This window comes from Acinonyx jubatus, chromosome D2 (assembly GCF_027475565.1).
Source record: "Acinonyx jubatus isolate Ajub_Pintada_27869175 chromosome D2, VMU_Ajub_asm_v1.0, whole genome shotgun sequence".
Classification (NCBI taxonomy): Eukaryota; Metazoa; Chordata; class Mammalia; order Carnivora; family Felidae; genus Acinonyx; species Acinonyx jubatus.
The window spans coordinates 79,436,430-79,461,527 of record NC_069393.1 but is presented as its reverse complement, the minus strand read 5'-3'; the positions used below and the strand labels follow the sequence as shown (position 1 = coordinate 79,461,527).

The window sequence follows — 25,098 nt, the reverse complement described above, 5'->3', positions numbered from 1 at the left end:
GAGGACCGGGCACCCAGCACTGTGTTCCTGTCCCAGGGCAGCACCGCGGGGCCTCCTGCCTCGGGTCTGGGATCCACCACGCCACCCGAACCGCGGTGCCTCGGGGGCTCTCAGACACGACAGTCGAGGGCCCACAACTCTAGTGGCCGGTCCCATGGCTGCTCCCGGCACGTTGTCCCGTCCAGCCTCCTGCACAACCCTCCCACCTCTGCCTGTCCCCCCCTCCCCCAACGGTGCTGCCCGTGGACGTCCCGTCCCTCGTGTAGTTCCCGTTAAGCACAGCCCCTCACGGCAGGGCTGCCATAGGCTGTGCTCCTTCTACCCATTACTGTCCCAAAGACCCCAGCCCTCTTTCGGGCACCTGCTCACTGTACACATGCCGTTCGTATCTCCTCTGTTGTTTAACCCGCTCCGGCCTTGTGAGGGTCGCTGGTCTGTGTCGCCTCCTCCCTGGTGCCCCCCCCCAGCCCTGCAAAGGGCCTGGCACACAGGTGTTCCCACACGGTGTTTGCCGAATGCTGTTGGACTGTTCCAGCTTGACGGGAGGGCACGTGGAGGGCAAGGCAGGGGAGGGCTTGGCCAATGCCGGCCGGCCTGTCGGGGCTGAGAAGCCCTTTAGCATCAGCATGGGTGTGCCGCTGCCCACCGCTGCCCAGCCAGGTGTTGAAACAGCAGTGGGAATTATGCCGGGGTCCAAGGGTGAGCACGGTCCCAGGCACCTCGGGGTCCTCAGGCCCGTGGCACTGTTTCGAGGGTCACTGAGCCTCATCTCTTCTGGGGCGAGAAGAATGTCACGATTGGGTTCTTCCCCAGCCGTTCATAGTGTGGGTGCATATGTTCCAGAAGGATCCAACTCCAGGCTTTTTATTTCTGATGTTTTCAGGGGATAATGGTCACCATTAAGTGGTAACCGAGCCCTTCTAATGTCTTCATGTAGAAATCACTGTGAACGGTAGCTCTTGGCATTCCCCGTGGAATCAAGTGCCTTGGTTTACGAAGACTCATGATGGGTTCTGTGGGTGGCACGACAATTACTCCTTAATGGAACAGGTGGCTGCCGCCTGCTCCCAGGGCAGACCATCTGGCCGTCCTCACAGCTGATGCACTAGTTCTGGAAAGAGACGGAGGGAAATTGAGTCATTCTTCATCATCAGGTGCAAAGCCATCAAGCTGGTGTTCCTTGCTCTGCGTACACAAGGCAGGAAGGATCCGTGTCACTTCTGAGATATCACACTGGTGTTTCAATTAACTGCCTCACGGCGTGAGGGTAGATAGGAGCCTACTCTGCCCTTATCTCAGCAGACACGGGTCCACACTCTTTGCAAAGCCTTTGTGACTTCTCGTTCATTACCGGCATGCCTGTGTGTCCTAATAAATTTTTAATTCGCAATTAGAATACCACATAAGAATCCTTCTTGACTGCTAATACTTTAACCTTGGTTTTACCAAGGCATTAATGATTTCCTTCCCCAGTAAGATCTGAAGCTTGATTTGAAAAGCTAAGAATCTACTTCCAGTATTTAGAGTGAACAGGCCAGTTCATAGTTATTGCTTATTTACCTTAGTTGACACTTTTACTCTGTGACAGACACCACTGTGAGCACTAAAGCTATGAACTCATTTCATCTGTCGTGTGTGGTTTGTTTTTTTTTTTGAGAGATGGAGAGGAAGGGACAGGGAGAGGGGGGCGCAGAGAATCCCACCCTGAGAGTGGAGAGCCCTGATGTGGGGCTTGAACCCAGGAACCATGAGATCATGCCCTGAGCCAAAACCACAGGTCCGACGCTTAACCAACTGAGCCACCTACGTGTACCAGATAGCTCACTGTTATGATAGAAAACTCTGCCCTCCCAGGGTATCTCCTCTAATGGAAGAGAGAGCAGCAATTAAAACGGTAAAAGGGGGAAGACAGTTGCAACATTCTGCAGGAGAGAGGGTCCGCCTGAGTCAGAGGGGAGCGCAGCTATTTGAAATGTCCTCTGGATTCGACGCTGGCAGGCAGACAGCTCCCGCAGCCTCGCAGACTTGCTCGGCTCTTCCTTCCTCGCCATCAGCCTCACTGTCCGGGTTCCGCACCATGAGCATCTGCCCGCACGGCCTGCTTCTCACAGCAGCGCCTAGGAGGCTGAAATCCCTGCTCACCCGGCAACTGTTGGAGCTTTATAGTCACTCATGTGTCCTCCAGTGAAATGGCATTTGTAAAAAATCAGCCTTGTTACCTTAATCACTACAGCGACTACTTACGGAGTCCCCGCCCACCCCATCCCACCGTACAACCCTCTCCTGGGATTTCCAGCACCCTTGCTGTCCTCAGCCCCCACAGCCCGCAGTCCAGCCTCCTTCCTGTTAAAGGGATGGACAGCCTCGGAGCCGTGTGAGTCCCCATTCTGTGTCTTCTGTGTCGGGTGAGACCCCTGCCAGGCCCCATCTCTCCTTATCGTCCCAGGAAACACGTCACGCCTCTGCGAAATCAGACAGCTTCGGCGTTAACCTATTTAGCGTTGGCCTATTTGTGTTAAAACTCTGCAGGCAATAAACTTATCCCCCGAAAAGAATGAGTTCTTTGCCACTGGCTCGAAGGGGGTTAGGTCCCAGGAAGGATAGTTGTGGTAGATCTCCGCTCAGCAGCAGGAGAGGATTCAACCAGGACAGTGGTGGTCTTCCTCCCTGGATAATGGTGCCTCAGGTTTTCATGAAGGCAGCTGGGCTGACTGGGCCTGTGCAGCCTGGCCCTCCAGGCCCTGGAAAGACAGGCGTCTGTCCTCTTCTAGGACACACATGCTAAGCTCCCATCTCCCTTGTTAGTGGCCAAGAATCAGAGAATATGAGCATATGAGCAGCTCAATACTCTGCTACTTTCAGAAGAGATGCTTCAAAGGGCAGATTCTGTAATCTTCCGAAGGACCCTTGCACACTGCTAGGGCTGGGCTTGCTGACAAGGCGGGCCCATGATTTCCCTGCTGGATTCTTGAAGCCGCCCAGAACAGGCAGTTGGGGTCTGTGGGAAAGCTTTGGCCCCTGGAATCCTGCCCCAGCACCTAACACCCACAGAGATACAGACGCTGAAGGGATGCCTGGGCTCTGGTTTAGAAAATAGCACCTGAACGTGGCTTTGGAAATATGCCTTTATGGATCGGACGTGTCATGCATGTAACATCTCTTCACACTGGAAAAAAGAAATCAGTGGGCATTTATCATCTACATTAAAAATTTTCCCCATTCCTTATGTTCTTTTATATCAGTGCTGATATTTACAGAACAGTTCAAAGAAAACATTCACCAATATATAGTTATTTAATAACTCAAAAGAAGTCTACAGTTATTCCTGTTGTTTAACTGGGTGTTCATGGAGATGGTGCTAGATGGAAAGAACTTGCTTTGCTCCCTCCTGTATTTGCAGTCTCCAAAGAGGTGTTCAGGGAGGTCTATGGATATAGAAGTGTGCATAAGGAACAGCCATTAAAACTTCTTCCAATTGATGGCTGGATGGATGGATGGATATAGGGGGGAAATGGTTAGTTCTATGAAAATGTTCACATATGGGGAGGATTCTAACATGTGACAGCCTATTGGTTCCTTGGCTGGTATTACCTCGAGTTGGTGTTTGGATTTCACGCCGTCTTCACGATTCTGCAGAGAGCTTAGAACTGAACACACCCTTAGGTCTTCCTAGAGCGAACATGGGGAGCGGAGGTGAGAGGCCCGGCCATTCTCAGCAGACGGGGCCCCTACATGGCCGCCCAGCAGCCCCTTGGGCCCCTGGCCGGGTGGCCGCCGTTCTGATGGGGACAGTAGGCCTGCAGCTTGTCTCTGTTTGGGGGTGCTTGCCGGGCCGTGGGTGGCTGCCCTCACCCTGCCACCTCGGGGGCATGAGCCCTGGCTCCAGCCACCTCTGTCGCCTCCACGGCTCCTCCCGAGTTGGGGGGCGTCTGCAGTGCCGACACCACCCAGCCTCTGGCCTTCTGACTCCAGTGACAGGCAGAGCTCATGCCTGCTGCTCAGGCGCCTCGTCAGCACCGGGGGGCCAGAGGGGCCTGGGGGGGGGTGGCTCCCGGCTTGTGGAGACGCCCGTTTTCTGAGCGCCTCAGCCAAACTTCCTGTGATCTTCCTACGGCAAGGTCAGCGCTTCTTCCCACTCAGATGCCGGGTGGCCCGGAGCAGCTCCTCCCCACCCCTGTGCAGACGCACCCCCTTCTCAAAAGCGTTCACAAAGTCCGGTTATTTATCTGCAGGGGAGTCACCGGCATTGCCTCTCCTGTTTCCCTGTGGAACCGTCAAAGGGGAAATCCTGCCGAAGATGCTCAAGGACAAAGGTGATGAGAATGCCCTGGGGCTCGTGGTCACCTCCTCCCTTGTCCGCCTCCTCGGGTCTACCGGGAGCCTTCGTGGTCAGTGTTTGTGGTCAGCCCCGTAGAGCCCCCTGGGGAGAGGAGGCCGCAGCAGGGGTGGGGGCAGTGGCGGGCTGCCCCTCAGGAGCCCACAGAGTGTCACTGAGCCTTCGCCACTCCACTGTCACGGTCTAGAGACCAGCCCTCTGCCCCGGCGGCACGTCAGCCCCAGCCACTCAAGTGCTGGGGCAGCGGGGGCGGGGCAGGGGAGAGGGGGTGTGGCCCGCACACCTTCTGTCACGGGCGGGTCTGAGAGCAGAGGGTCAACGGCAGGTTGGAGGGCAGACTTCAGGAGAGACTAAGCCAGGTTTGAACTCTCCCTCTGCTGTTCATTAGCTGTGTGAGCAAGGGCAGGTCACACGCGGTGCACGTGTCCACATCCCCGCCTGCGGAATGAGCACAACCACAGAGCCTGCCGCCCAGGGCCGCTGTGACGCTAGGTGGCACCAGGCCTGGCTCTCCAAAGGCAAGAAATGCGTGGCGCCGCGGGTCTCCTCTTCCCGCCCTCTGTCCTCGATCTCCAGTGACCCACGTAAAGAATATTCCCCAGGAGGATCTTAGACCCAGTAACGATTCCCCCTGCGTTAAAGCAGAGATCGTGTGTCTTTGGTGTCGTCCTCTGTCTCCTGAACGCTACCGGGAATAACGGCAGAGGACGTTAGGCCGGGGGGTCAGGATCACGGGCTGCCGAGGGCCGGCCGGGCGCCCGGGCACGGTCTGCACCTCAGCTCCCGGCTGCTTGTTCAGGAGAGTTGTGCTGCGCTGTCCCGTCTGCACGGACCGCCCTGCAGAGCAGGGACCCCGCTGCCTTCCTCGTGTAATAAAGCCCGTTTCCTGGTTCTGCTCGTGTCCAGGGATTCCCATGGAAAGCATCATCGTCTATCAGAAGGTCCCACACCCAGGAATCCAGGTGAACCTCCACAGCTACTATTCTCAGCAGGTGCGTGGTGCTCCCCAGGAGACCTCCAGCGGGGCGGGCACCTGCACGTTGTTCCCCCATCCCCAGCAGTGTGACTTCATCTCCACCTCTGTGAAATGGGACCGGACCGCTCTCTTAAGGTTTTTGTAAGGATTAAAGGAGATAATTTACACGAAGCCATATGCATGGCATCCCAGACATAGTAAGCCTGGGCAGCTGGGGGCCTTGATGTTGTGCAGGGGGCTGGCGGAGCTATAGGGGCAGAGGCTGGGCCCATACTGGGAAGGCCCACAAAGCCCTCGGAGGGGTCTATGTTGAATTTGGGAGGTCACAGGGACCTTTGGAGGCTTCAGACAGGAGAGTGGGCGGCGCCTGTTTGAGTCAAGGTTTTCCACTCCTGTTTTCAGTAAGATCTCCCGTCCCTCTCCTAGGACAGGCTTCTAGATGCCTTGCTGGTTCTGGATGTCCCCTTAGTGCAAACCGAAAGGCCACACAGCTAGCCTGTCTTCTGCGTCCTCAGAAGGGGTGCAGAGCGGACAGGGAGCTGGGCTGGACTGCTGCCTTATTGATCAGTGCCACTTTGGCCACATGAGCAGAGGCACACTGTCCACTGGGCCGGGCATGTGGGTCCATAGGCCCCTGTCCTCCGGCCGGCAGCACCATGAGGAGCAGCGTCCAGCCTCCCCAATGGCACCCTGCTCTCTACACAGGCCTCCCGTGAACTCGGCCTCCAGGGAGCAGAGAAGGCCACGTCCCCCAGGGACCCTCCTGCTGTGGATCCTCGGGTCTGCCTCATGTGGCCCGAGGGCCCAGCTACGGCACTAGGGGAACATTCTCTCCCCTTGGCCTACGACAACAGGCTGATCTTTCCTCCCTGCAGGGCATCCCAGCGAGCATCACGTTTTTCAGCCCCTCTGGCCTCACCCACAGCCTCAAGCATATTCAAGAGTTATCTGGTGACAACATTGGTCGAATCAAGGTGAGGTATTCAGTGGGCTTTTGGTCTTTTCGGATTTTTAAAAATTTTTACTAATTATCCTAGAGCTTCCGTGTAAAGTCAGAGCACTCCTGACCCAGGAGACACCCTGATGCCAGCTCTGGAGCACTGGAAAGGCAGGGTTCTAGAATTCCCAAGCACCGCTTCCTGGCTGGTGCTCCTGGACAAGTTACTTAACCTCTCAGAGCCTGTTTCCTCATTTGTGACATGATGCTTATCCCTCTGTGGCCTGTACAGGTGTATACAGTAGTCCCCACCCCCCGTGGGGGGTACGTTCCAGGACCCTCAAGCAGATGTCTGAAACTGCGGTTAATACAGAACCCTAATATACTAGGTTTTGTTCTATCACAGACATCCCTGTGGTAAAGTGTAATTTATAAATTAGGCACAGTAAGAGATTAACAACAATAACAATAAAAGTTTAACAATACAGTGTAATAAAAGTTCTGTCAGCGTGGTCTCTCAAAATATCTTCCTCTACCACACCCTTCTTGTGAGGACGAGAGATGAGAAAGGCCTACGTGCTGAACAGAGGGGGGTGAATGACGGAGGCATGAGGTTACTCCGGACCTGACCACACGGGACACGGAAGGTCATCTGGTCCTGGACCGCGGCTGACCGTGTGTAACTGAAACCACAGAAAGCAAAACCCCGAGTAAGGGGTTTTCCTGATGGATTAGTCTCAGGATTCGATGAGAAAATTCAAGTCAGTCCTTAGCCAGAGCCTGGCATGCACGTGAGCATCCTTTCCCATTTTCCCATCTAAGCATCTTGGAATTCATCCTGGAATCTATTCAAAAAGCCATTCCCCTTTTTCGTGTCTTTTAACTCAAAGGATGAAAGTCCCACATTTTAAGGGCTCTGTTTGTCAGGAGTCTACACGTATCACCAGGCCTAGGGGGCCGGTAATGGGAATGCTCTTGAGCCAGCTGCAGCGGGACCGAGGAGAGGGCGGAGGTGACCTGGAGCCCCGGGACAGAGGCTGCCAGCACTGTCCCAACTCACGCGGAGTGAGGGCTCTTCCCTTGTATCACAGGATGTCTCGTAGCACACCTGCGGGGTCGGCACCGTTTCCCAATTTTGCAGCTGGAGTTAGGCTCAGAGTTGTGCGCCTCGCCCTTGGTCTCCCAGGAAGAAGGGAGAGCCACAGTTTGAACCGAGGAAGCCTGAGTCCACGTTGTTAGCCTCGGTGATACATGAGCCATGGCCCGTTGACGGAACATTTCTAGGCAATATCTCGTAGGATTTTCACACCGTTCCAGGGGTAGAAATCAAGCAGAATCAGGACTTTTGTCCTTATTACAGGCGAGGAAACTGAGGCCCAGAGAAGTTAAATGACTTGCCAAAGTCATATGGTGAGTTTCGGGGAGGCCCAGGACTTGCATTTAGGTCGCTGGGGAAAGAGAACGTTGTCTGACTCTTGGGGACAGAAGATTAAAAAGATTAGACCCTCAAGCGCTCAGTGTTAGCGGCTGGCACGGAGTGAGCGGGTACCGTTTTAGAGGCTGGGATCCGGTTCTCGTCCCCCTGCGCGACACCGCCCCCCCCCCCCCCCCCCCCCGGACGTGGTAGCCGTGCCTGGGTGGCCTGGCAGCCAGTAGCCGACTTCCTGTGTCTACGGACTTGCCTGTTGTGGGATTTCAGGGCCGGCTTCTTTCACTTAGCGTCGCGGCTTCACAGCCGCTCTGTGTCGGCATCCCGACAGGCTCGTGCCGTCGGAGTTTCTAGTCGGGAACAACACCAGGGTTCCCAGCAGCCGCTGGTGGTCACTGAGCACTTCTGGTGCCGGGCGCCAGTGGTTACACACGCTGCCCCAAGTGACCCTCACGGCAGCCGACGAAGCCTGTTCACCTTGCTGTTTCACAAACGAAGAGACAGAGGCCCAGAGAGGGAGGGTCACTTGCTACGGCCACGATCCTGCGGAGCTGGGATGGGAACCTGCCCCTCTGGCTCCAGGGCCCGGCCTCTCGACTGCTCCATTTTCCTGGGGGCGTCGCGTCGGGGCCCCCGCGTGCCCCGGGTGCCTTCCAGACTTTGTGCTCCACTGGGCCCCACCCAGGCGTGCGGAGGTGTGGCCAAGGCGGCGCGCACCAGTGCCGGGGTCTGGCACCCCGGCCCCGCACCGGAGCCGCAGGCTGGCGGGGAGGCTGTAAGGAGGTTGTGCAGGCCAGGCATTGCACGGGTGTGGGGCTGGATTCCCATCGGGAGGCGTGAGCACACACGTTAGGAGCTCACGGGTGAGCAGTGGCGTCCGGACAGGCCACAGGCCCTGCCCCACCGCCCTCCCGCTCCCGGCCCGGCCTGCAGGTGCACTGAGGTCCCTTCTCTCTCCCCCTGCAGTTCGCCGCCATCGGCCCCAGCACCGCCCGTGCGCTGGCCGCCCAGGGCCTGCCTGTGAGCTGCACGGCCGAGAGCCCCACGCCACCAGCCCTGGCCAAGGGCCTCAGGTTGGCGCTTCAGGCCCCCGGCTGCTGAGTCACTGGCACTTCCGGCCGCGCGGCTGTCCCGGACCCGGGCACCGCACCACCACTGCTGCGGGGAAGCCAGGCATCAGCGGGCTCCCCGGACTTCTGCCTCATGCCTCCGCGGACCCGCGGGGACACCGGGAGCAGGGTGGGCCCCAGGGCTGGCGTCGGGCTTGGCCGGCGCCCCCGGCTCCCAGGCCCGGCCGGGGCTCCTCCGGCAGCAGGAAGGAAACCAAATAAAGCACCGGCTCCCCGAGCTGACTGCGTTGTCACTTGCTGCCTGTTGTTTTCACGCAAAGCCGTGTTCGCCGAGGAAACCGATGTGCCCACGTCCTGAGATCCGCCGGCCCTGGTGGGAATGATGAAATCTGCCGCGTAGGAAGTAGTTTCATTCGTCTTCTAAAAAGGACCCTCAGGCTCCTGCTGTGTGCGCTGTGGACACTTGCGGTCCGCGTATGGGGAGAGGTCCTTTCCCTCGGAAACCAGACGCAGCGTAGGTCAGGCCGGGCATCTGACAGGCGGGGGGCGTTCAGTTTACTTAGAAGGGGTTTGTCCAGGGGCGCCTGGGGGGCTCAGTCGGTGAAGCGTCCGGCCTCGGCTCAGGTCATGATCTCACAGTCGTGGGTTCGAGCCCCGCGTCGGGCTCTGTGCCGACAGCTCGGAGCCTGGAGCCTGCTTGGGATCCTGTGTCTCCCTCTCTCTCTGCCCCTCCCCACCCCCCCACCTCAAAAATAAACATAAAAAAAAAATTTAAGAAGGGTTCATCTGCAGGCACAGTGCCCCGCAGAGAGGCTTCAGAAATCTACCCCCAACTTTATTTCTGCTTTTAAAATCTTGGCCGGGAACTTGGGGGGGGGGGGGGTTGAATGAAACCTCCGTCTGTCTTTCAGTAATGGGAGCTGGTGCAGGAAAGAGGACTGCGTTACCCGCCCGTTGTCTCTTTGGAAGGCGTGCGATAGTGGGCGGTTCCCGCGTGCCACAGCCCCACACACGGGGCTCTGCCCCTTGTCCCCGTTCCTCTTAATGCCCTGAGGAGCGGACGCCACTATTATTCCCATTTCTCCGAGGAAGGAACGGAGACTCAGGGCATCGCAGGACTTGCTCAGGGTCACATGGCTGGCGGGGGACTGGCGGACAAAGGGGACTCGTGTACGTAAGCACGCAGGCCCAGACCAGCAGCGTTCACAAGCCACCTCACATCAAAGTCACCTTAGCAGAAGAGTACGAACCCGGGAACACCTAGTTCTCTAAGTCTTGGCGTGACCTGAACAAGAATTCTGCAGGTGCCGCGGTGGCCCCGTGGTTCTCCTCCGCAGTCATTTCTCTGAAAACAGGCCAGAATCCGTCCCACCGCTTCTCTCTGATGAGAAGGTCAAATCTGGAGTCAGGAGCTCGGAATCCCTGCCATTCTCAAGGAGCCTTTTTCTCTGCTGGGGAAGAGCCCGGCCCCAGGCAGCGCGGTGGTGCCCTCCGGCAGCCCCTGTGGCCAAGGAGCCCCGAGGCCCGCCTACTGAGCCTCCCTGAGGTCTCTGCCCCGGCCGTGCGGGTGCCCGCAGTTGCCAGGAAGCTGTGCCAACCACGCCGGGCTTGCCGGGGCAATGTCCTGAGGCCAGCCTCGGACAGAACGCCACCCCCCGCACTTAGCTGGCTAAACCCGCCTTAACTGGAGGGCACGGCTTGTGCCACACCGGGCTGTCGTGCGGGCTGGGCGAGGCGGCCCCCTGACCGTGAGCTTGGAGGTCACAGCCACGCCAGATTGCTGCACGATACACCAGAAAACGACGTCACTGCCTCTGACCCACCTGCTGCCCTGCCCCCTTGTCCCGTGTGCACACGGCCCCTGACCCCGCCCCCCCCCACACTCCTGCAAAGTTGCCCCCACTCAGGTAGGGTGTCCGGGTGAGGACAGGAACCAGCCCTTCCACGATGGACCGTGCCTGGCCTTCTTTGTGGGGACAGGGAGCAAGTTAACAGTCCCAAGGGTCCAGGAAGCTCGGGGTGGGGGGAGCATGGCACCCGGCGGGGGGCGGAGTGACCCTCTCGGAGCCCCATCTCCCCGTCACCCGTGTACTGCCTGCCACCTCCTGAGACTCACTCGTGCCTTCTGGGCTGCAATTCCCCAGCTGTCGGGAGGGGGTGAGCTCCCGCCTCCCTGGCCGTGTGCCCCCGCAGCTCAGAAAACTGCTTCTGGAACCCCGTGGAGCTCCCTCGAGAGGTGGTGGTGGATAAGCAGCGTGTCACATATCCTCATAAATAAGATAATACCGTTCAGCACTTACTGCTACGTCTGAGTTTAGAGGCGTCTCTGGTAGGATGGCAGACGTGATCGTCTGGGGCCGGGAGACGCGGCCCAGGCCGCCTCTCCGGACCCCTGCCATAGGACCGCTCTCTGAGGCTCTGTTGCTGGGAGCCGGACAGTAGGGAGCCAGGTGACAGCCGAGTCCCCGGATGGCCTTCTCCAAGTCACCTGCCTTTTGTGCCGATGCCACTGTCCTATTTCCCTTCGGAGATTTTATGATAAACGTGAGATTAGGTGTCTTTTTTTTTTAAAGCCCGTTTCTTACAACTGGAGGCCGTCAGCAGGGCACATCACACCATCGAGTACACATACCTCTCTGCCCTTCCGCCTCTCCCACCCACTCCAGCGATCTGGACACTTTGCAGCAAAGACAGAGGAAACAGCACATCAGCACCCAGGCGGCCATCAGTAAGCAGACGCCGATGCGATCATCATCTCCAAATCAATAGCCATCATGATCTCGGAGCATCTCACACCCACCTGGGCAGAGAAGCACAGGCAAGCAGTGAACGTGGCTTCCCTCCCACGCGGCCACCTCAGCACGCCCCCTTCGGCCGGGGAACCACGAGCCCCAAGCCGCAGAGCCCTCCATGCGTTTAAAACGTGCGTGAACTTGGCGGGGCGGGGGGGCAGCCATGGGGGTAGAAGGTTTATTCGTGATGGAAATCCACTGAAATGCCCAGTGCAGAGAGCAGGAAGGCAGAAGGTCGGGGAGCAGGAAGAACTTTCCTTTTCCCAGGCTGCTAAGTCACAAGAGGCCCATCCTCGCGCAACTGGTTTCCCAAACACCCGGGCCCATGACAGGTGTATGCACTTTCAGAGCCAGAACTGACCCCTCACCGTACATCAGGCTTAAAAATCTCCCAGGGAGCGCCTGGGCGGCTCAGCCAGTTAAGCGTCCGACCTCAGCTCAGGTCGTGATCTCCCCGGTTCATGAGTTCGAGCCCCGCGGCAGGCTCTGTGCTCTCAGAGCCGGCGTCTGCTTCCGATTCTGTGTCTCCCTCTCTCTCTCTGCTCCTCCTCCACTTGCACTGTCTTTCTCAAAAGTAAACATTGAAAAAAAATTTTTTTTTTTTACTCTCCCATGGGAATAATGAAGGGAAGGTCTTTTTTCAAAATGCCACGCGGTAAGGGGCTGAGAATATGCAAACCCATTTCGTAAATGACATATACTTGAGGGGGAAAAACGTTTCCGGTCCTCCCACTGACAACCGGATCACGACACCTGAACATTTCAGAAGATTCTGGAAGCCTCCAGCCAAACCCTTCCCCCAGCTCAGAGACAAGGAGTGTCCCACACCGACGGGGAGCCCGCCGCTCCTGTCTGTACTGTAGATCGCACGCTCTTCTCTGCCATTTTCCCTGCTAAAGCTAACTGATTTCCTCAAAATCCACTTTACCTGGAGCAAGCGATTTAGCTCATCAAACACTGGGAGCCTCGCGAAGCCAGTCAGTCTACTCAAAGGCTTTGAAGATCGGGGAGAGGAACACTCCCAGAGAAAAAGCAACAACCCCTGAGTCCCGGGGCCCTGAGCTGCACGAGGCCAACCGCACACCACAGCAGAAAAGAACAATGTCCCGGAACAAGACCCTTGCGTCAGAAAGCCCTAACGATCCCACTGTCATCTTCACGGACAGCTGTCGTGCACGTTTTAAGACCTGACATTCCGATGCCCCGTCTCCGGCCGGAGCTTGCTGGGTGAACAGTCACTGATGGGTCTCTCTGACCCCGCAGAACCCAGGCTGTGTGACATCAGCTCTCGGGACACCCGCACTCACTCATCCAGAGTTCTCCATTCTGTTCCATGTTCAGAATGTCAGCCTCCCGGGAAACGCGTAACATTTAGAAACATTTTGCTCTAAATCTTGTGCCTTCGCAGGTTTTTGTTTCCCCAAGAGAAAACATTTAGGATTGATCTTCTAATGAAAACACAATTTGCGATTTCAATTTAAAAAAAAAAAAAAAACAGAAAAGAACCACAATCACGTGGGAAGGTGAACAGTGCCCTTACACTTGGTTTTGGCCACACGGGCAACACTGTGTAGCCATTTATTCAGATGTGTGTTCACCGTCCACCATATACAGACACGTGAACTATTTTGATAAATATGAGGGACACGTGTAAATGGACACGTGATTGACGTGTCACAGTTACACGCAGCGAAACCTTGATTTGCGAGCCTCGTTTGTTCCGGAAACCTGCTTATAATCCAAAGCACTTGTACATCAAAGCGAATTTCCCCAGCAGAAATAAAGGAAACTCAGATGATTCGTTCCACAACCCAAAAATATTCAGGTAAAAAGAACTGCGATACTGTAATACAAAATAATAAAGAAGACACAAAATATAAAAAAAGTAAATTAACCTGCACTTCCCTTTGAAAACCTTCGTGGCTGGTGTGGGAGGGACAAGAGAGAGGAGGGTTATTGTGTAGGACGACTTTCACTCTAACGGAATCACTGCCGTCTGTTGGCTCAATGGGTTCTTTTTCTTTTCGTGCAACTTTAACAGGGAACCTGTCCAATGACCTAGAGTGAAGCAAAGCGTGCCTAAGCTCACTCTTGTCTGGAAAAGCAAAGGACCGTCCAGAGGAGCTTTGAAGTGACAAAAAGATACACTAACGCCAGCTGTGGGCACCTTCCAACGATCCGAAAAATCACCGATTTCTGACAAAAGCTGTAGCCTGAGGCCGAGCATCTGAGCGTGGGAGATGATCACCCATAATCCCACAGCGAGCGAGCAAGAGAGAGAGAACCACCACTGGCTCAGTTGCGATCATGGGGCTCCTACTGCAAGACCTCGCTCGTTCATCAAGGTAAAATCGATTCGAAACGTCTGCTCGTCTTGCGGACACAGGTGCCGAACAAGTGCCTCGCGACCCAAGGGTTTACTGTATGTGCTTATATACGTTCTACACACACCAGCACGTAACTGACAAAAACTCTGGCAGGCGGGACACCGCGCAGTGAGAAGCCACCGGAGTGGGGCGCCGGCTCCGGCAGGGGTCCTGATGGCGAGAAACGGAGCGCCTGCCAGGCCAGGTCTAGTTAGGCGAGGCGAGAGGAGCTTCACGGGGCCTGTCGTGGGAATCACGCACGGGAGCAGAGCGGACCTCGTGGGCGCGGCCGTGGGGACCGGCAGCCGCCCGGCTCCGCGAAGGGCAAAGGGCCTGCGTGCCGCCTGGCGTCATTTCGAGCCTGCCTTTCACCCTCCTCGCTTTTTACAGAAGCGTTCGGATGGGCCTTCCGCTCGGAAGGCCACTTAGAAGTTAACAGAGAACGAGGCCAGCATTGAAACCGTGAAAGCTGCCCGGGGAAATGTGATAACAGAGGGTTGTTGCTCCGTCTTAAGGCAGGATGATGCTTTGCTTTGCTTCCCATCGCGTCTATCTTGTGCAGACCCACAGTAGGATCTTCACGCACAGAATTATACAGGGTGCCTGGGGCTTGCTTCTGAGTGTGCGAAGTGGGGGTGAGGGTAATGAGAAATTCCACACCCTGAACCACACTTGTCTCCTGACTGCGGACCCGGGCTTCCCTCCCCTCCGCCAGGCTCCTCCCAGAGGGGTGACCACGAGTCCTCTCACCCCAGTGGTGCCGGCTCAGGGAGCTGGGAGATCACGTCGGTAGGAGACGGGGAGAGGGCTTTAGTCGGGGGTGGGGGTGGGGGTGGGGATCTGTGGACACAGCTGAGGGTAAGCCGCCCTTAGTGACCAGAAGGGCCCTGCTGGAGAAGGTCATCTAAAAGACGTGACTGCCGACTGACCCGCGAGCGGGACCAGGCACCCGGAGGCCCCTCACCCCTCCCAGTCCCTGGAACGTGGGTTCTGTTCCTCTTGCCTTTCCCGCTCCCGGCGGCTGCTCCGAGGACACAGCCTTGAAAGGTGACATGGGGTTGAAAACACCCACAGGGTACGCAGGACTCGGCCCAGGTAGAGCCTCTTGATAAGCTTTCAAGATCCAGCGGGCAGGTGCAGGGATCCATTAGTCCCGCCCGCTGCCCAGGACGAACCTGGAATGTACGTTCCCTTCGCTTATTAAAACTGCCACCTCCCGACCCGGAGGGGCCTCCTTCTTCCGTCTCTCCCCGTCACCCTCCCTCGGTGGGTTTCCGGTTACACCCGGGAAGCCCTGGGAGGGTTTCTAATCACATCCCCCCCCCCCCCAACCCTGCTCGCTCTTGTGTCCCCACCTGGTGCGTGGCCGGCCCCAGAGGACTCCAAGCTGACCGGAGCTGACTGAGCACAACACCCTGATGTCACAGGTGCTGGCCTCGCCGCCGCAGCCCCCGTGTGAGGCCAAACACCCGCTCCTGGGACCTCACTAGGAACGGATCCCGCTGGGTCACAGCCTAGTACTGTGCCCTGCCTCGGAAAGCCAATGTCCTGGAGCCCCGTGACAGGTCTCGGGCTACAGGGCCATCAGACAGACCAACCTGGCACAGAAGGGCTGCTGGGGCGGGGAACACCCAGGAAGGAGTGCCAGGCCAGCCGGTGCCGTCTACACCTGCCTCTGGGCTGCACCCCTTTTTATCTATCTTCCATAGAGCAACTGGAAGGATTTAAGTTTATTTAAGTAATCTCTACACCCAACATGAGGTTCGAACTTAACCCTGAGATCAAGAATCGCCTGGTCCTCTGGGCCAACCAGGCACCCCAGGAGGATTCTTTAAATAACGAATCAATAAAGTCACTCTCCTGCTCAAAAGATCTCCACTGAACTTAGGGTAGAATCCAATTTACCTGACCTCCACGTCTTTCGTCATCTTCCCATCCACCCTCTCTTTTCCATCCTCACCTCCCCCTCGCCCTTCCCCCTCACTGACCTTCCACCGGCCCTCTGCTACTCCGCCGGATCCTGCCTCAGGGCCTTTGCACTTGTCCTTTCCTTTGTCCACACCACACATGAATCCCCAGTCACACGTGACAGCGTCTCTCTTTTCTTTCACTGCTTCCATTTCATCTTTACAAGAGGTCTCTCCTGCCCATCTTAATATGGACTCCCCACCTCCAAAGCATTCGCTTTTCTGATTTATGCCGTTAGCTCCTGTCACTATTTGAATTTTTCACTCATTGTTTGGTTTATTGTCTGTCTCCTCCACTTAGAATAGAAGTTCCATGGGGGCGCCTGGGTGGCTCAGTCGGTTAAGTGCCTGACGTCCGACTTCAGCTCAGGTCATGATCTCATGGTTCCTGAGTTTGAGTCCCGCGTTGGGCTCTGTGCCGACAGCTCGGAGCCCGGAGCCTGCTTCGGATTCTGTGTCTCCCTCTCTCCCTGCCCCTCCCCTGCTCGTGCTGTCTTTCAAGAATAAATGAGTATTAAAAAAAATATATTAAAAAAAAAAGTTCCCTGAGGGCAAAGAATGGGTCCACCACGTTTATTTCCAGGTTCCCTGTCCCTAAAACGGTCATGAGGATTTGATGAATGAGTAGCTAAGGGCCAGCCCCACACCTGCACACTTGCTGTTTTCAGACCTTTGACACTGACGTTCCAAGCTCTCACCTGCAGCCAAGTGCCTGGAGGGCCTTACTCACGTCTCCCAGCCTCTCCAGACGTGACTAGTTACAAGGTCCAGGCAGCTGAGCCTGGCCCTGCTTAATATTTTCTTCTCCACCCTCCACCCCCCACCCCCTCCCTTCCCCTCCTTCAAAAGACTCCTTTGTGAGGGTGAACTGAGAGGGGCCAGTTCTAGAACCTCCAGGGATCCTAGTTTACCCTCGTATAAAAATCCCTGACCCACAGACTAGGACACCACACAGCCATTGCTAGGAAGACAAACGCCTACGTTCACAAACACCGAAGCTGCCCGTGACATTCGAATCACCGAGTTTTAGCTAATGGAGAACACGGTTTACGTAAAACTATACACACGTACTTCCCCGTGAACGTACACAATACGTGTACCTGCAAGAATGTTCATCAAACGTCACCCTCTGAATCACTGGATTTCCTCCTTGATTCTCAGTACTTTTTAATTTTACGTTTTCCCATACTGATGAAGCATCCTTTGTATAACAAGGAACAAGAAGAGATCGGAGAAACAAGATCTGCAACCCAGGCCCGCCAAGAAAAAAAAAGGACCCACGCTGTGAGCAAACTGATGATCGGGTAGTTAGGCCGCAGGTGCAGTGAGCGACAGCAGGTGGTTGGCGGCCAGGTTTTGCACTTCTACCGACAGGACCCCCGGACTTCGCGAACATTCCACTGCTCCCCGGGGCAGCCAGCCTGCCCGGGGGCACGTCACCACAGAAACGGAATCCACATGAGGCTGCCAGGGCAGGATGTAATTACCTGAGGACGGGGCAAACATTCTCACCCCAACGAGAAGGGCACTCCTGGGGTCTTCAAAGGGCAGCAGGGCCAGGGCCTCCCGGCGGGCACACTTCAGACCTGGCTGCGAAGGCCTCGGATAACGCACGGCTCCCCAGAGCGGGGGTGCTGCTTATAAAAGCATCCCCGGGGGCCTGGGCCCCAGGAGGGAGACGGGAGGGAAGCCGGAGGGCAGCGTGCTGATCGGGCCATGCTGGCCGCCTCCATCCTCCGTCGGAGCCTGCTGCTCTGCTGGCTCGCTACCCCCCGGGCCGCCGGGCCGGAGCCGCTGTTCCACAGCCGCGACCGCTCGGACCTGGAGCCGCCCCCGCTGCGCCGGGCCCAGCCCATCGCGGACGTCCTCGCCGCGCAGGTAGGAGGAGCCCCGGCACCAGCGGCACGGGAGTACGTGCGCGGGCGGACACGTGCACGGTGAACCCTAGCACACGCAGGCAGGTGTGCGCGGGGGTACGCGCACAGGTGAACCCTAGCACACGCAGGCACGTGCACACGCCGGCAGGTGCACACAGGGGCACGTGCGCCGGCGGACCCGTGCACGTGCAAACCCGCGCACACGCAAGCATGTGCACACTAGGACACGTGCAGAGCTGGGCACATGCATGCGCAGGCACGCGCACACGCAGGTCCGTGCACACCCACGCCACCTCAGGTCGGGGGCGAAGGGCCTCCCGCAAACGACCCATAACCACAGGCTGGCCGTGCCACACGACACGGGTGACCACGCCCCGTGGCTACAGACACGCGTAGCGACACACAGGCCACCCCGCCTGCCCATTCCGTAAACCCCACACACCCGCGCCCCACCGCTCGCGGCCTCTCTCCACAGCGCTTCCTGTCCAAGTACGGCTGGGCCGACGCGCCCCCCGGGCCCGGCTCCCGGACCCCCGGCCCCGCCGCGCCGCCTGCGGGCCCCCGGGCCGCCACCCTGGCCGAGGCCGTGCGCAGGTTCCAGAAGGTCAACGCGCTGCCTGCGAGCGGGCGGCTGGACGCGGCCACGCTGGCGGCCATGAACAGGCCGCGCTGCGGCGTCCCCGACACGCGGCCGCCGGCGTCCCCGCCGCCCCGGGTGCGGCCCAAGCGCTTCGCTCGGCCGCTACCGCCACGGAGTCCGCGGCCCGAGGACGCCGCGCCCCGCGGGGACACCCGGGCCTTCGCCAAGAGGACGCTGACGTGGCGGCTGCTGGGGGAGGGCTCCAGCGGCCAGCTGTCCGTGGACGAGCAGCGGCACATCCTCAGACTGGCCTTCAGGATGTGGAGCGAGGTGACGCCGCTGGACTTCCGGGAGGACCTCACAGCCCCCGGGGCCGCGGTGGACATAAAACTGGGGTTCGGACGAGGTGAGAAGGGCGAAGACGGCGAGCCAACCCTGGGCTCCCGGTCACTGGCCCCCACGGCCGCAGGCAGGGCCCGGTTAGCATAGGGAGCCCCGCCCTGGTCACCTGTCCAGCGGTCCCAGGACCGCTGCCTCCCGGGGTGTCCCGAGATGGCCCCTGGCGGCGGCGTGGTCATGTCGTAAACCCTGTGTAGGCGCTTCAGTACAGCTCACCGGGAAGGGTGCGGGCACGCCACCCTGCACAGGACGGGGGGGGGGGGGGGGGGGGGGGAGTCACATAGGGACATCAGTGAAGGCCCCTCACTGCTGGTCTTGGAGCAGGTCAGCCCAGTGAGCATTGTGGCAGGGAGCGAGCTCAGCAGGGTACGAGCCAGGGCACTGACCCCTCCTAGCCAGGTGGGTTTGGACAAAGTAACTTCTCTGCAGGCGCCCCCGCTGGGATCGAGGGGTGCTAGGGGCTGCCCTGCTGACTCCCTTGACTCCCTGCTGTGAGAAGTCCCCAGCACTCATGCAAGGGGACGTAATCATTGGGCTGCACCTTCTTCCTGTCCTGACCCGTCCGCTGTTAGGATCCAACTCAGATCTCGCCTTTTGATAGCACCCCCATGCCCCGCACCCTTCTCTGGGCTCCCACAGAATCTGCGTGTTTAGTGTTTAGACTTCAAAACGCTGTGGCGCAGGCGAGTTGTGGCTTCCGCTCCTGGACTACAAGCTCCTCGAGGCCGTGACCGTTTTGGGGAACGTGTCTGTGCTCCCTGTCCCCTTGCCAGGCCGGCACCTGGGCTGTCCCCGGGTTTTTGATGGCAGCGGGCAGGAGTTTGCACACGCCTGGCGCCTGGGCGACATCCACTTTGACGATGATGAGCACTTCACGCCTCCCAGCAGTGATGCGGGCATCAGCCTTCTCAAAGTAAGTGGTCTCAGGCCGCGGGGAGTGACCGGGCAGAGGGCGGTACAGGGTGGGCTGGAGTTCAGGGAAGAGCGGACAGCCTTCTGGGAAGGTTCCCCGATTTTCACCATCGTCCCCCTTCCCCTTGGCGAGGCCCGCCGCTGGCAGGCGCTCGGCCGCCCACGGTCGGCACCGCACCCGTGGTTTGTGTCCCCTTCTAGGTGGCCGTCCATGAAATTGGCCACGTACTCGGCCTGCCTCACACGTACAGGACAGGATCCATAATGCGGCCGAATTATACTCCCCAGGAGCCTGCGTTTGAGCTGGACTGGTCGGACAGAAAAGCCATTCAGAAGCTGTACGGTAAGACTGTTCTGGGAGATCCTCCTCAGAGCTCCCAGAGGACACTCAACAGGACCCCGCTCCCTATCGGGAGGCCGGGCCCCCCAAGAGCACGGAACAGTACGACTCCAAGAGCACCCAGCAGTAGCTGCCTTCTAGCTCGGGGATGCAGGTGGCCACCGGCATGGATATTCCCTCCTGTGGCCTCTGCTTCGCGTGCTACATCACATCTCTGGGAGGAAGGAACAGGGCTTGGCAGTTTTCCAAACAGCACTGGGCCGCCCAAGGGGTGGCCTCCCCCCTCCCCCGGGAGCTACAGATCCCGGAAGCCCCAGGGAGAAGGTGCCCCAGGGAGAAGGTTCCTGCCGTCCCAAAGCAAAGAGCAGGGAGGATCAATTTTCACCTCTAATTGTTCAGGCTAAGGTGTGAGTGGTTAGTTAACTGAAGTGACTAATGGCTTAGCCCGGAGGCTGAAGGGAAAGCGAGCTGCCCTCCCCTTTTCCACCGAACACAGAGACCACCCCCCTTCTGTTCCACTCGACCCTATGTTCTTGGCCCTGGGCCTCTGGGGACAGTAAGCGGTGCCAGGACGGCACGTGTTTCCCTCAGAGGCGGTCTTACTCTGGTGTGTGCCCAGAACCAAGCTTCTTGCCTCTAATGAGGTCAGGCCAGCCGTCAGGAGGCATCAGCTGTGGTGAAGGTGATCACATGACCAGCATCCGCATGGAGACACTTAGAGGCCCGGGAGCGCCTCTGAGAAAACCTCTGAGAGAACCAAGATGAGCCGGAACAGCCCACGTGGGCCAGCAGTGCTGCAGGCCCCCTCCCCGCCACCTCCGGGCAGGCCTACTTCCAGCCTTGTGTGGCGTCTTGCTTTAAGACCGTTGAAGAGACGGGCGCTTGGTTGGCTCAGTCAGTCAAGCGTCCAGCGTCAGCTCAGATCACGGTCTCGCGGTTCGTGGGTTCGAGCCCCGCGTCGGGCTCTGTGCTGACAGCTCGGAGCCTGGAGCCTGCTTCCCGTTCTGCGTCTTCCGCTCTCTCTGCTCCTCCCCCTCTCGCGCACGCGCTCTTTCTCTCTCAAAAATAAACACACACAAAAAAAAGTTTAATCGAAAACTCCAGCTTTGCAATGGTCTCTATTTGAATCACACGTGAAAGTAGCAACAGGTGGTTTTTGCCCCAGGTGACAAGGGACTTTTTTTTTTCCGAAGGTTCATGTGAAGGATCGTTTGATACCGCATTTGACTGGATTCGCAAAGAGAGAAACCAATACGGGGCAGTGATGATGAGGTTTAGCACGTATTTCTTCCGCAACGGCTGGTACTGGCTTTACGAAAATCGAAACAGCCGGACACGCTACGGGGACCCCATCCAAATCCTCAGCGGCTGGCGCGGAATCCCAACACAAAACATAGACGCTTTCGTCCACCTCTGGACGTGGAGAAGAGACGAGCGCTATTTCTTTAAAGGTAGAGGTTCTCCCGGATGGCTCGATTTCTTGTATCACACAGGCGCACTCGGAACGAGGGCTTTGAGCCCCGTGCCAGGGAATCTTCTAGTGCTCTTGCAGTGACTCACCTGACTGGCTTGTCCCACCGGACGGACTGTAAGTTCTGAGCACAGGGTATGAAGGCGCCGAATGCGTCACATGAACAAATGAATGAGTGAACCGGCTGTGCCAGGCAGAGGTGGTTGCCGGAGACCTATAAGAAAGGGGCCCCCCCGACAGCAGTTTTAGTTAACCCTTCCTCTGGAGAGGAGGAGCCTTAGAAGCCCCCCGCTAGAAGTCTGTGGTGAAGGAGAGCAGATAAGGTGACCACGGCCACCTGGAACCAGAGGCTGGAGCCACCCAGAAGTCAGGGCTTTTGATCCAGACCCAGAGGCCGTGTGGGACCCCGGGAGCCCCGCCGGGACAGCGGGGGTGTGATGGGGGAAGTGTGGACGGGGGTGAGGGGTGGGGTGTAAGACACAGGAAGTGGAAGCAAGGCTTTAGAGGGAGGGGAAAAGATGTCTGAGACAGCTGAAGCCGCGGGGTGCAGGGGCAGGGCACTCACACGGGACGAGATTAGGTTGGAAAGACAGGGTCAGCCTGAGCCCCGAGAGCCTCGAGCACCGTGGCCGGGGGCTGGACTTCAGCCAGCAGGCAGTGAGGCGTCGGTGGCAGTTTCTGAGCAGGGAGGATCAGCGTGTTGCTGGGAGGCAGAGACCAAGGCGGGGGTCTGGGGTCAGTGGATGCGCAGAGAAGACAGGCCGCTCCCCTTACAGGCCGCCTTGCCCGGGGGCCTCTGCCCGTGTCACGGAGGCTGGCTGTTTGCAAACCAAATGCCCGGAGTCTAATAAGCACAAACAAGATTCTGTGGCTGCTTTTTCTTTCCCTTCCCCGAACTGCCACAGAGGTAAGCCGTGTGCCCTCGGTCTGCCTGAGCCCTGGCAATAGGACCCTCTGGCCTTAAATGGCTCAGGAGTCAGAGAGGCAAGAGCCAAACCCAAAGGAAGCTGTGTGCAGATTTTGCCGCAAGAAACCAGTGCATGAATCTGGCCTTAATTTTCTTTACATCGCACAAAGGAAGAATGGAGTGCAGTTACAGAAACAAATTGCCCAGGGCGGACTTGTCTAGTTCAGGGCTCTCAGAGTTGGAAGCACATCTCTCAGGGTCCTAAGAAGTCCTGGACGAGAGCTTCCACGGGCAACAAAGACTCTTCGTTACAGAATTAGGTCATCGTGGGGGACTGCTGTAATAACACGTGTATTTTAGTCTCGGAGCTGTAAAAAACCTCTTAACTGGCCGAGAATACTTTAAATTCAAATATTCCAGTTAGAGTGAACTGTGCCATTGGCTGGACAAACGTCACTGTTTTCTCTCAAAGGCAAACCTTTTGGGGACGGGGTAGAAGCAGGGGCCGAGGGCGAGGGGGAGCTCGCGTGGGCGGCCGCTACGGAACGGAACTGATTGTGAGGTGACGTAGGTTGTGAACACCAAAACCTCTAGCTCAGTGGATTTATTCTGTTTTATGCTGACCATATGCCAGGGTTCGGGATGGGCAACTAATAAGGAGAGTCCAGAAGAGTCCTGTGCTGTTTCAGAGCACGAACGAGGCATCTGGATCGTGAACTGCAACAGAGCAACATTACAAGCTGTGCCTTCACAGGACAGAGGGTCGAGTCGCTGGGGTGGGATAAGGGAGTCTCGGGCCGCACCGGTCCCACCTGGGCCGTGAATCCGGATGAAGTGCTTCAGTGCTTCTCCGGTTTCCTCATTTGTACAACCGAGATGGTAGTCGAACTGCAGAATTCTACAACCCTGACAAAAAGCTGGGGTGCCTGGCTGGCTTAGCTGGTAGAGCATGTGACTCTTGATCTTGGGGTTGAGTTTAACCCCCCCTGGGTGTAGAGATTACTTAAACAAAATCTTTAAAAGACCTGATCATAAGCATCGTGATTGTTTTCTGTAAAAAGAGGGCTTATATTTATTATGGTGGGAAAACGATTCACGGCAACCCCTGGGATCCTAACACGTAAAAGGAAGATCATGAGACTACATAGGAAGAAGGGAAAAAAACAGAAGATGCTTATGTGAAAAAGACCGTACGATTTGTCATTTTGTTTTTGCTTTTGAGGAGCACCAGGGGGCCGGCCTGCCCTGCAAAAGGCAACCAACATCTTAATAGCGCCAATGATGGTCAGAACCGATCTAGAAGTAATTCAAGACCTGGAGAATCATTCACTTGAGTGGAGGCTTCACTCAGATGCTGAGGTCCTGCCTTCTTCTGGGGTCATGGCGAAACATCACAGTTGGCGGAGACCTAGATTGAAAGTGGGCCTCTTTGTCGTCCATAATTAAATGGTAATAAGCCATATAAGAATGTTTTGTTTGGCTCTCAGGAAATCAGTACTGGAGATACGACAGCGACAAGGATCAGGCCTACACAGAGGATGAACAAGGGAGAAGCTACCCCAGATTGATTTCGGAAGGATTTCCTGGCATTCCAAGTCCTCTGGACACTGCCTTTTATGACCGGGGAAAACAGTTAATTTACTTCTTCAAAGAGTCCCTCGTAAGTAGAGGCTTTCCAGCTTGGTGTGGCTTCTATCACCCCTGAGGTCTGTCAGAGGGCCAAGTTGTTAAAAGTTGTTCTCAATTGCCTCGGCCCTGTAGGACCATGGCGGGTCCCATCATGTGGAAAATTAAGAAATTCAAGCCCAGAGAATTTGGTGCAAAGCTACAGATTTACTTAGCTCATTCCTAAAATTAATCTAAAAAATCAATGGTTTTCAGAAATGCCGGTCTCACTTTCTTACTTGCTTTGCAGGTGTTTGCATTTGATGTCAACAGAAATCAAGTACTTGATTCTTATCCAATGAAGATTACTGAGGTATTTCCAGGAATAGAGCCGCAAAACCATCCTTTCAGAAATATAGATTCAGCCTATTACTCCTACGCACACAACTCCGTTTTCTTGCTCAAAGGCAATGCGTACTGGAAAGTGGTTAATGCCAAGGACAAACAGCACCAGCCTTGGCTTCCTTCAAATGGCTTATTTCCAAAGCAGCCCATCTCAGGGAGGTGGTTTGACATTTGTGACGTCCATGCCTCCACCCTGAACATGTAAGGAGAAAAACAGGCAAGTGGAGAAAGGGATTTCTCTTCTGAGAGAAAGTCGGGTCTTTTACAAAGAAAATAAACCAGATCTTTAGTAACCGAAACAAATAGGGCTAAAACCCAGTGGAAAAAGCTATTACCTGAACTTTTCAAATACGTGGTTTAGAAGTCCGTTTTACAGGCAAAAAAAAAAAAAAAAAAAATTACCGAATGATTTTAGGACATTTTTAGGAAAGGTTAAAAAAAAACAAATCCTGACACATCCCTGTCCTTCTGCCACCCGTCACCCCTGTACCGATTTCATGGCTGGATGGGAACGTAGCCGTGGCCAAAGGATCCAATCACGGAAGGAGATACGGCTCCCTGAAAACATAGGGATTCATCGGAAAAGCTCCACTACTGTGCTCCACACTTGCTGGCGTGGTAACTTACGTTTCCCTCACGGACAGCGTATGGAAGGTTTCCCCACGCATTTCTCTCCATCTTCACAACTCCGTTGGAGTGCCAAGGCCCACACTAGTTTGCACATTTCTA

General features: G+C 56.8%; 3 protein-coding genes and 1 long non-coding RNA gene across 13 annotated transcripts in view; 2 read left to right on the top strand and 2 right to left on the bottom strand.

Moving 5' to 3' along the window:
• Nucleotides 1-9,041, top strand: part of UROS (uroporphyrinogen III synthase) — a 35,540-nt gene extending 26,499 nt beyond the window's left edge. For all 8 annotated transcript variants that reach the window (XM_053207579.1, XM_053207577.1, XM_027063371.2 and 5 more), the window contains 4 exons: nt 4,233-4,313; nt 5,243-5,328; nt 6,188-6,286; nt 8,645-9,041. In XM_053207579.1, the coding sequence (XP_053063554.1) occupies nt 4,233-4,313; nt 5,243-5,328; nt 6,188-6,286; nt 8,645-8,779 (401 nt within the window). In that variant the 3' untranslated portion in view covers nt 8,780-9,041. The remainder of the gene's footprint in view (nt 1-4,232; nt 4,314-5,242; nt 5,329-6,187; nt 6,287-8,644) is intronic.
• The window catches only part of EDRF1 (erythroid differentiation regulatory factor 1), a 65,857-nt gene continuing 41,001 nt past the window's right edge, over nt 243-25,098 (bottom strand). The window contains exon 26 of one of the 2 annotated variants that reach the window (XM_053207575.1): nt 243-1,111. In XM_053207575.1, coding sequence (XP_053063550.1) covers nt 1,039-1,111 — 73 coding nt within the window. In that variant the 3' untranslated portion in view covers nt 243-1,038. Of the gene's footprint in view, nt 1,112-21,232; nt 21,667-25,098 lie in introns of those variants that run through there. The other variant, XM_053207574.1, reaches the window with a different exon arrangement.
• Nucleotides 11,106-14,218, bottom strand: LOC113600338 (uncharacterized). Of its 2 annotated transcripts, none has more exons than XR_008292286.1 (3): nt 12,469-14,218; nt 11,381-11,425; nt 11,106-11,270 (listed from the first exon to the last, which is right to left on the bottom strand). It is a non-coding gene; the product is annotated as an uncharacterized LOC113600338 (long non-coding RNA). The 2 variants fall into 2 exon arrangements; XR_003421348.2 differs by having other exon boundaries at nt 12,728-14,218.
• Nucleotides 16,711-24,930, top strand: MMP21 (matrix metallopeptidase 21). Its single transcript, XM_027063357.2, has 7 exons — nt 16,711-17,751; nt 18,226-18,736; nt 19,503-19,642; nt 19,843-19,984; nt 21,175-21,432; nt 23,847-24,019; nt 24,275-24,930. Exons 1-7 carry the CDS (start codon nt 17,590-17,592, stop codon nt 24,572-24,574), a joined length of 1,686 nt encoding a protein of 561 aa, XP_026919158.1. The 5' UTR covers nt 16,711-17,589; the 3' UTR covers nt 24,575-24,930.

Coding starts and splice junctions, on each gene's coding strand:
- MMP21 (XM_027063357.2), top strand. CDS start 17,590: ATGCTGGCCGCCTCCATCCTCCGTCGGAGCCTGCTGCTCTGCTGGCTC. Junction 21,433..23,846: donor CGAGCGCTATTTCTTTAAAG/GTAGAGGTTCTC, acceptor TTTGGCTCTCAG/GAAATCAGTACTGGAGATAC. Junction 24,020..24,274: donor ACTTCTTCAAAGAGTCCCTC/GTAAGTAGAGGC, acceptor CTTGCTTTGCAG/GTGTTTGCATTTGATGTCAA.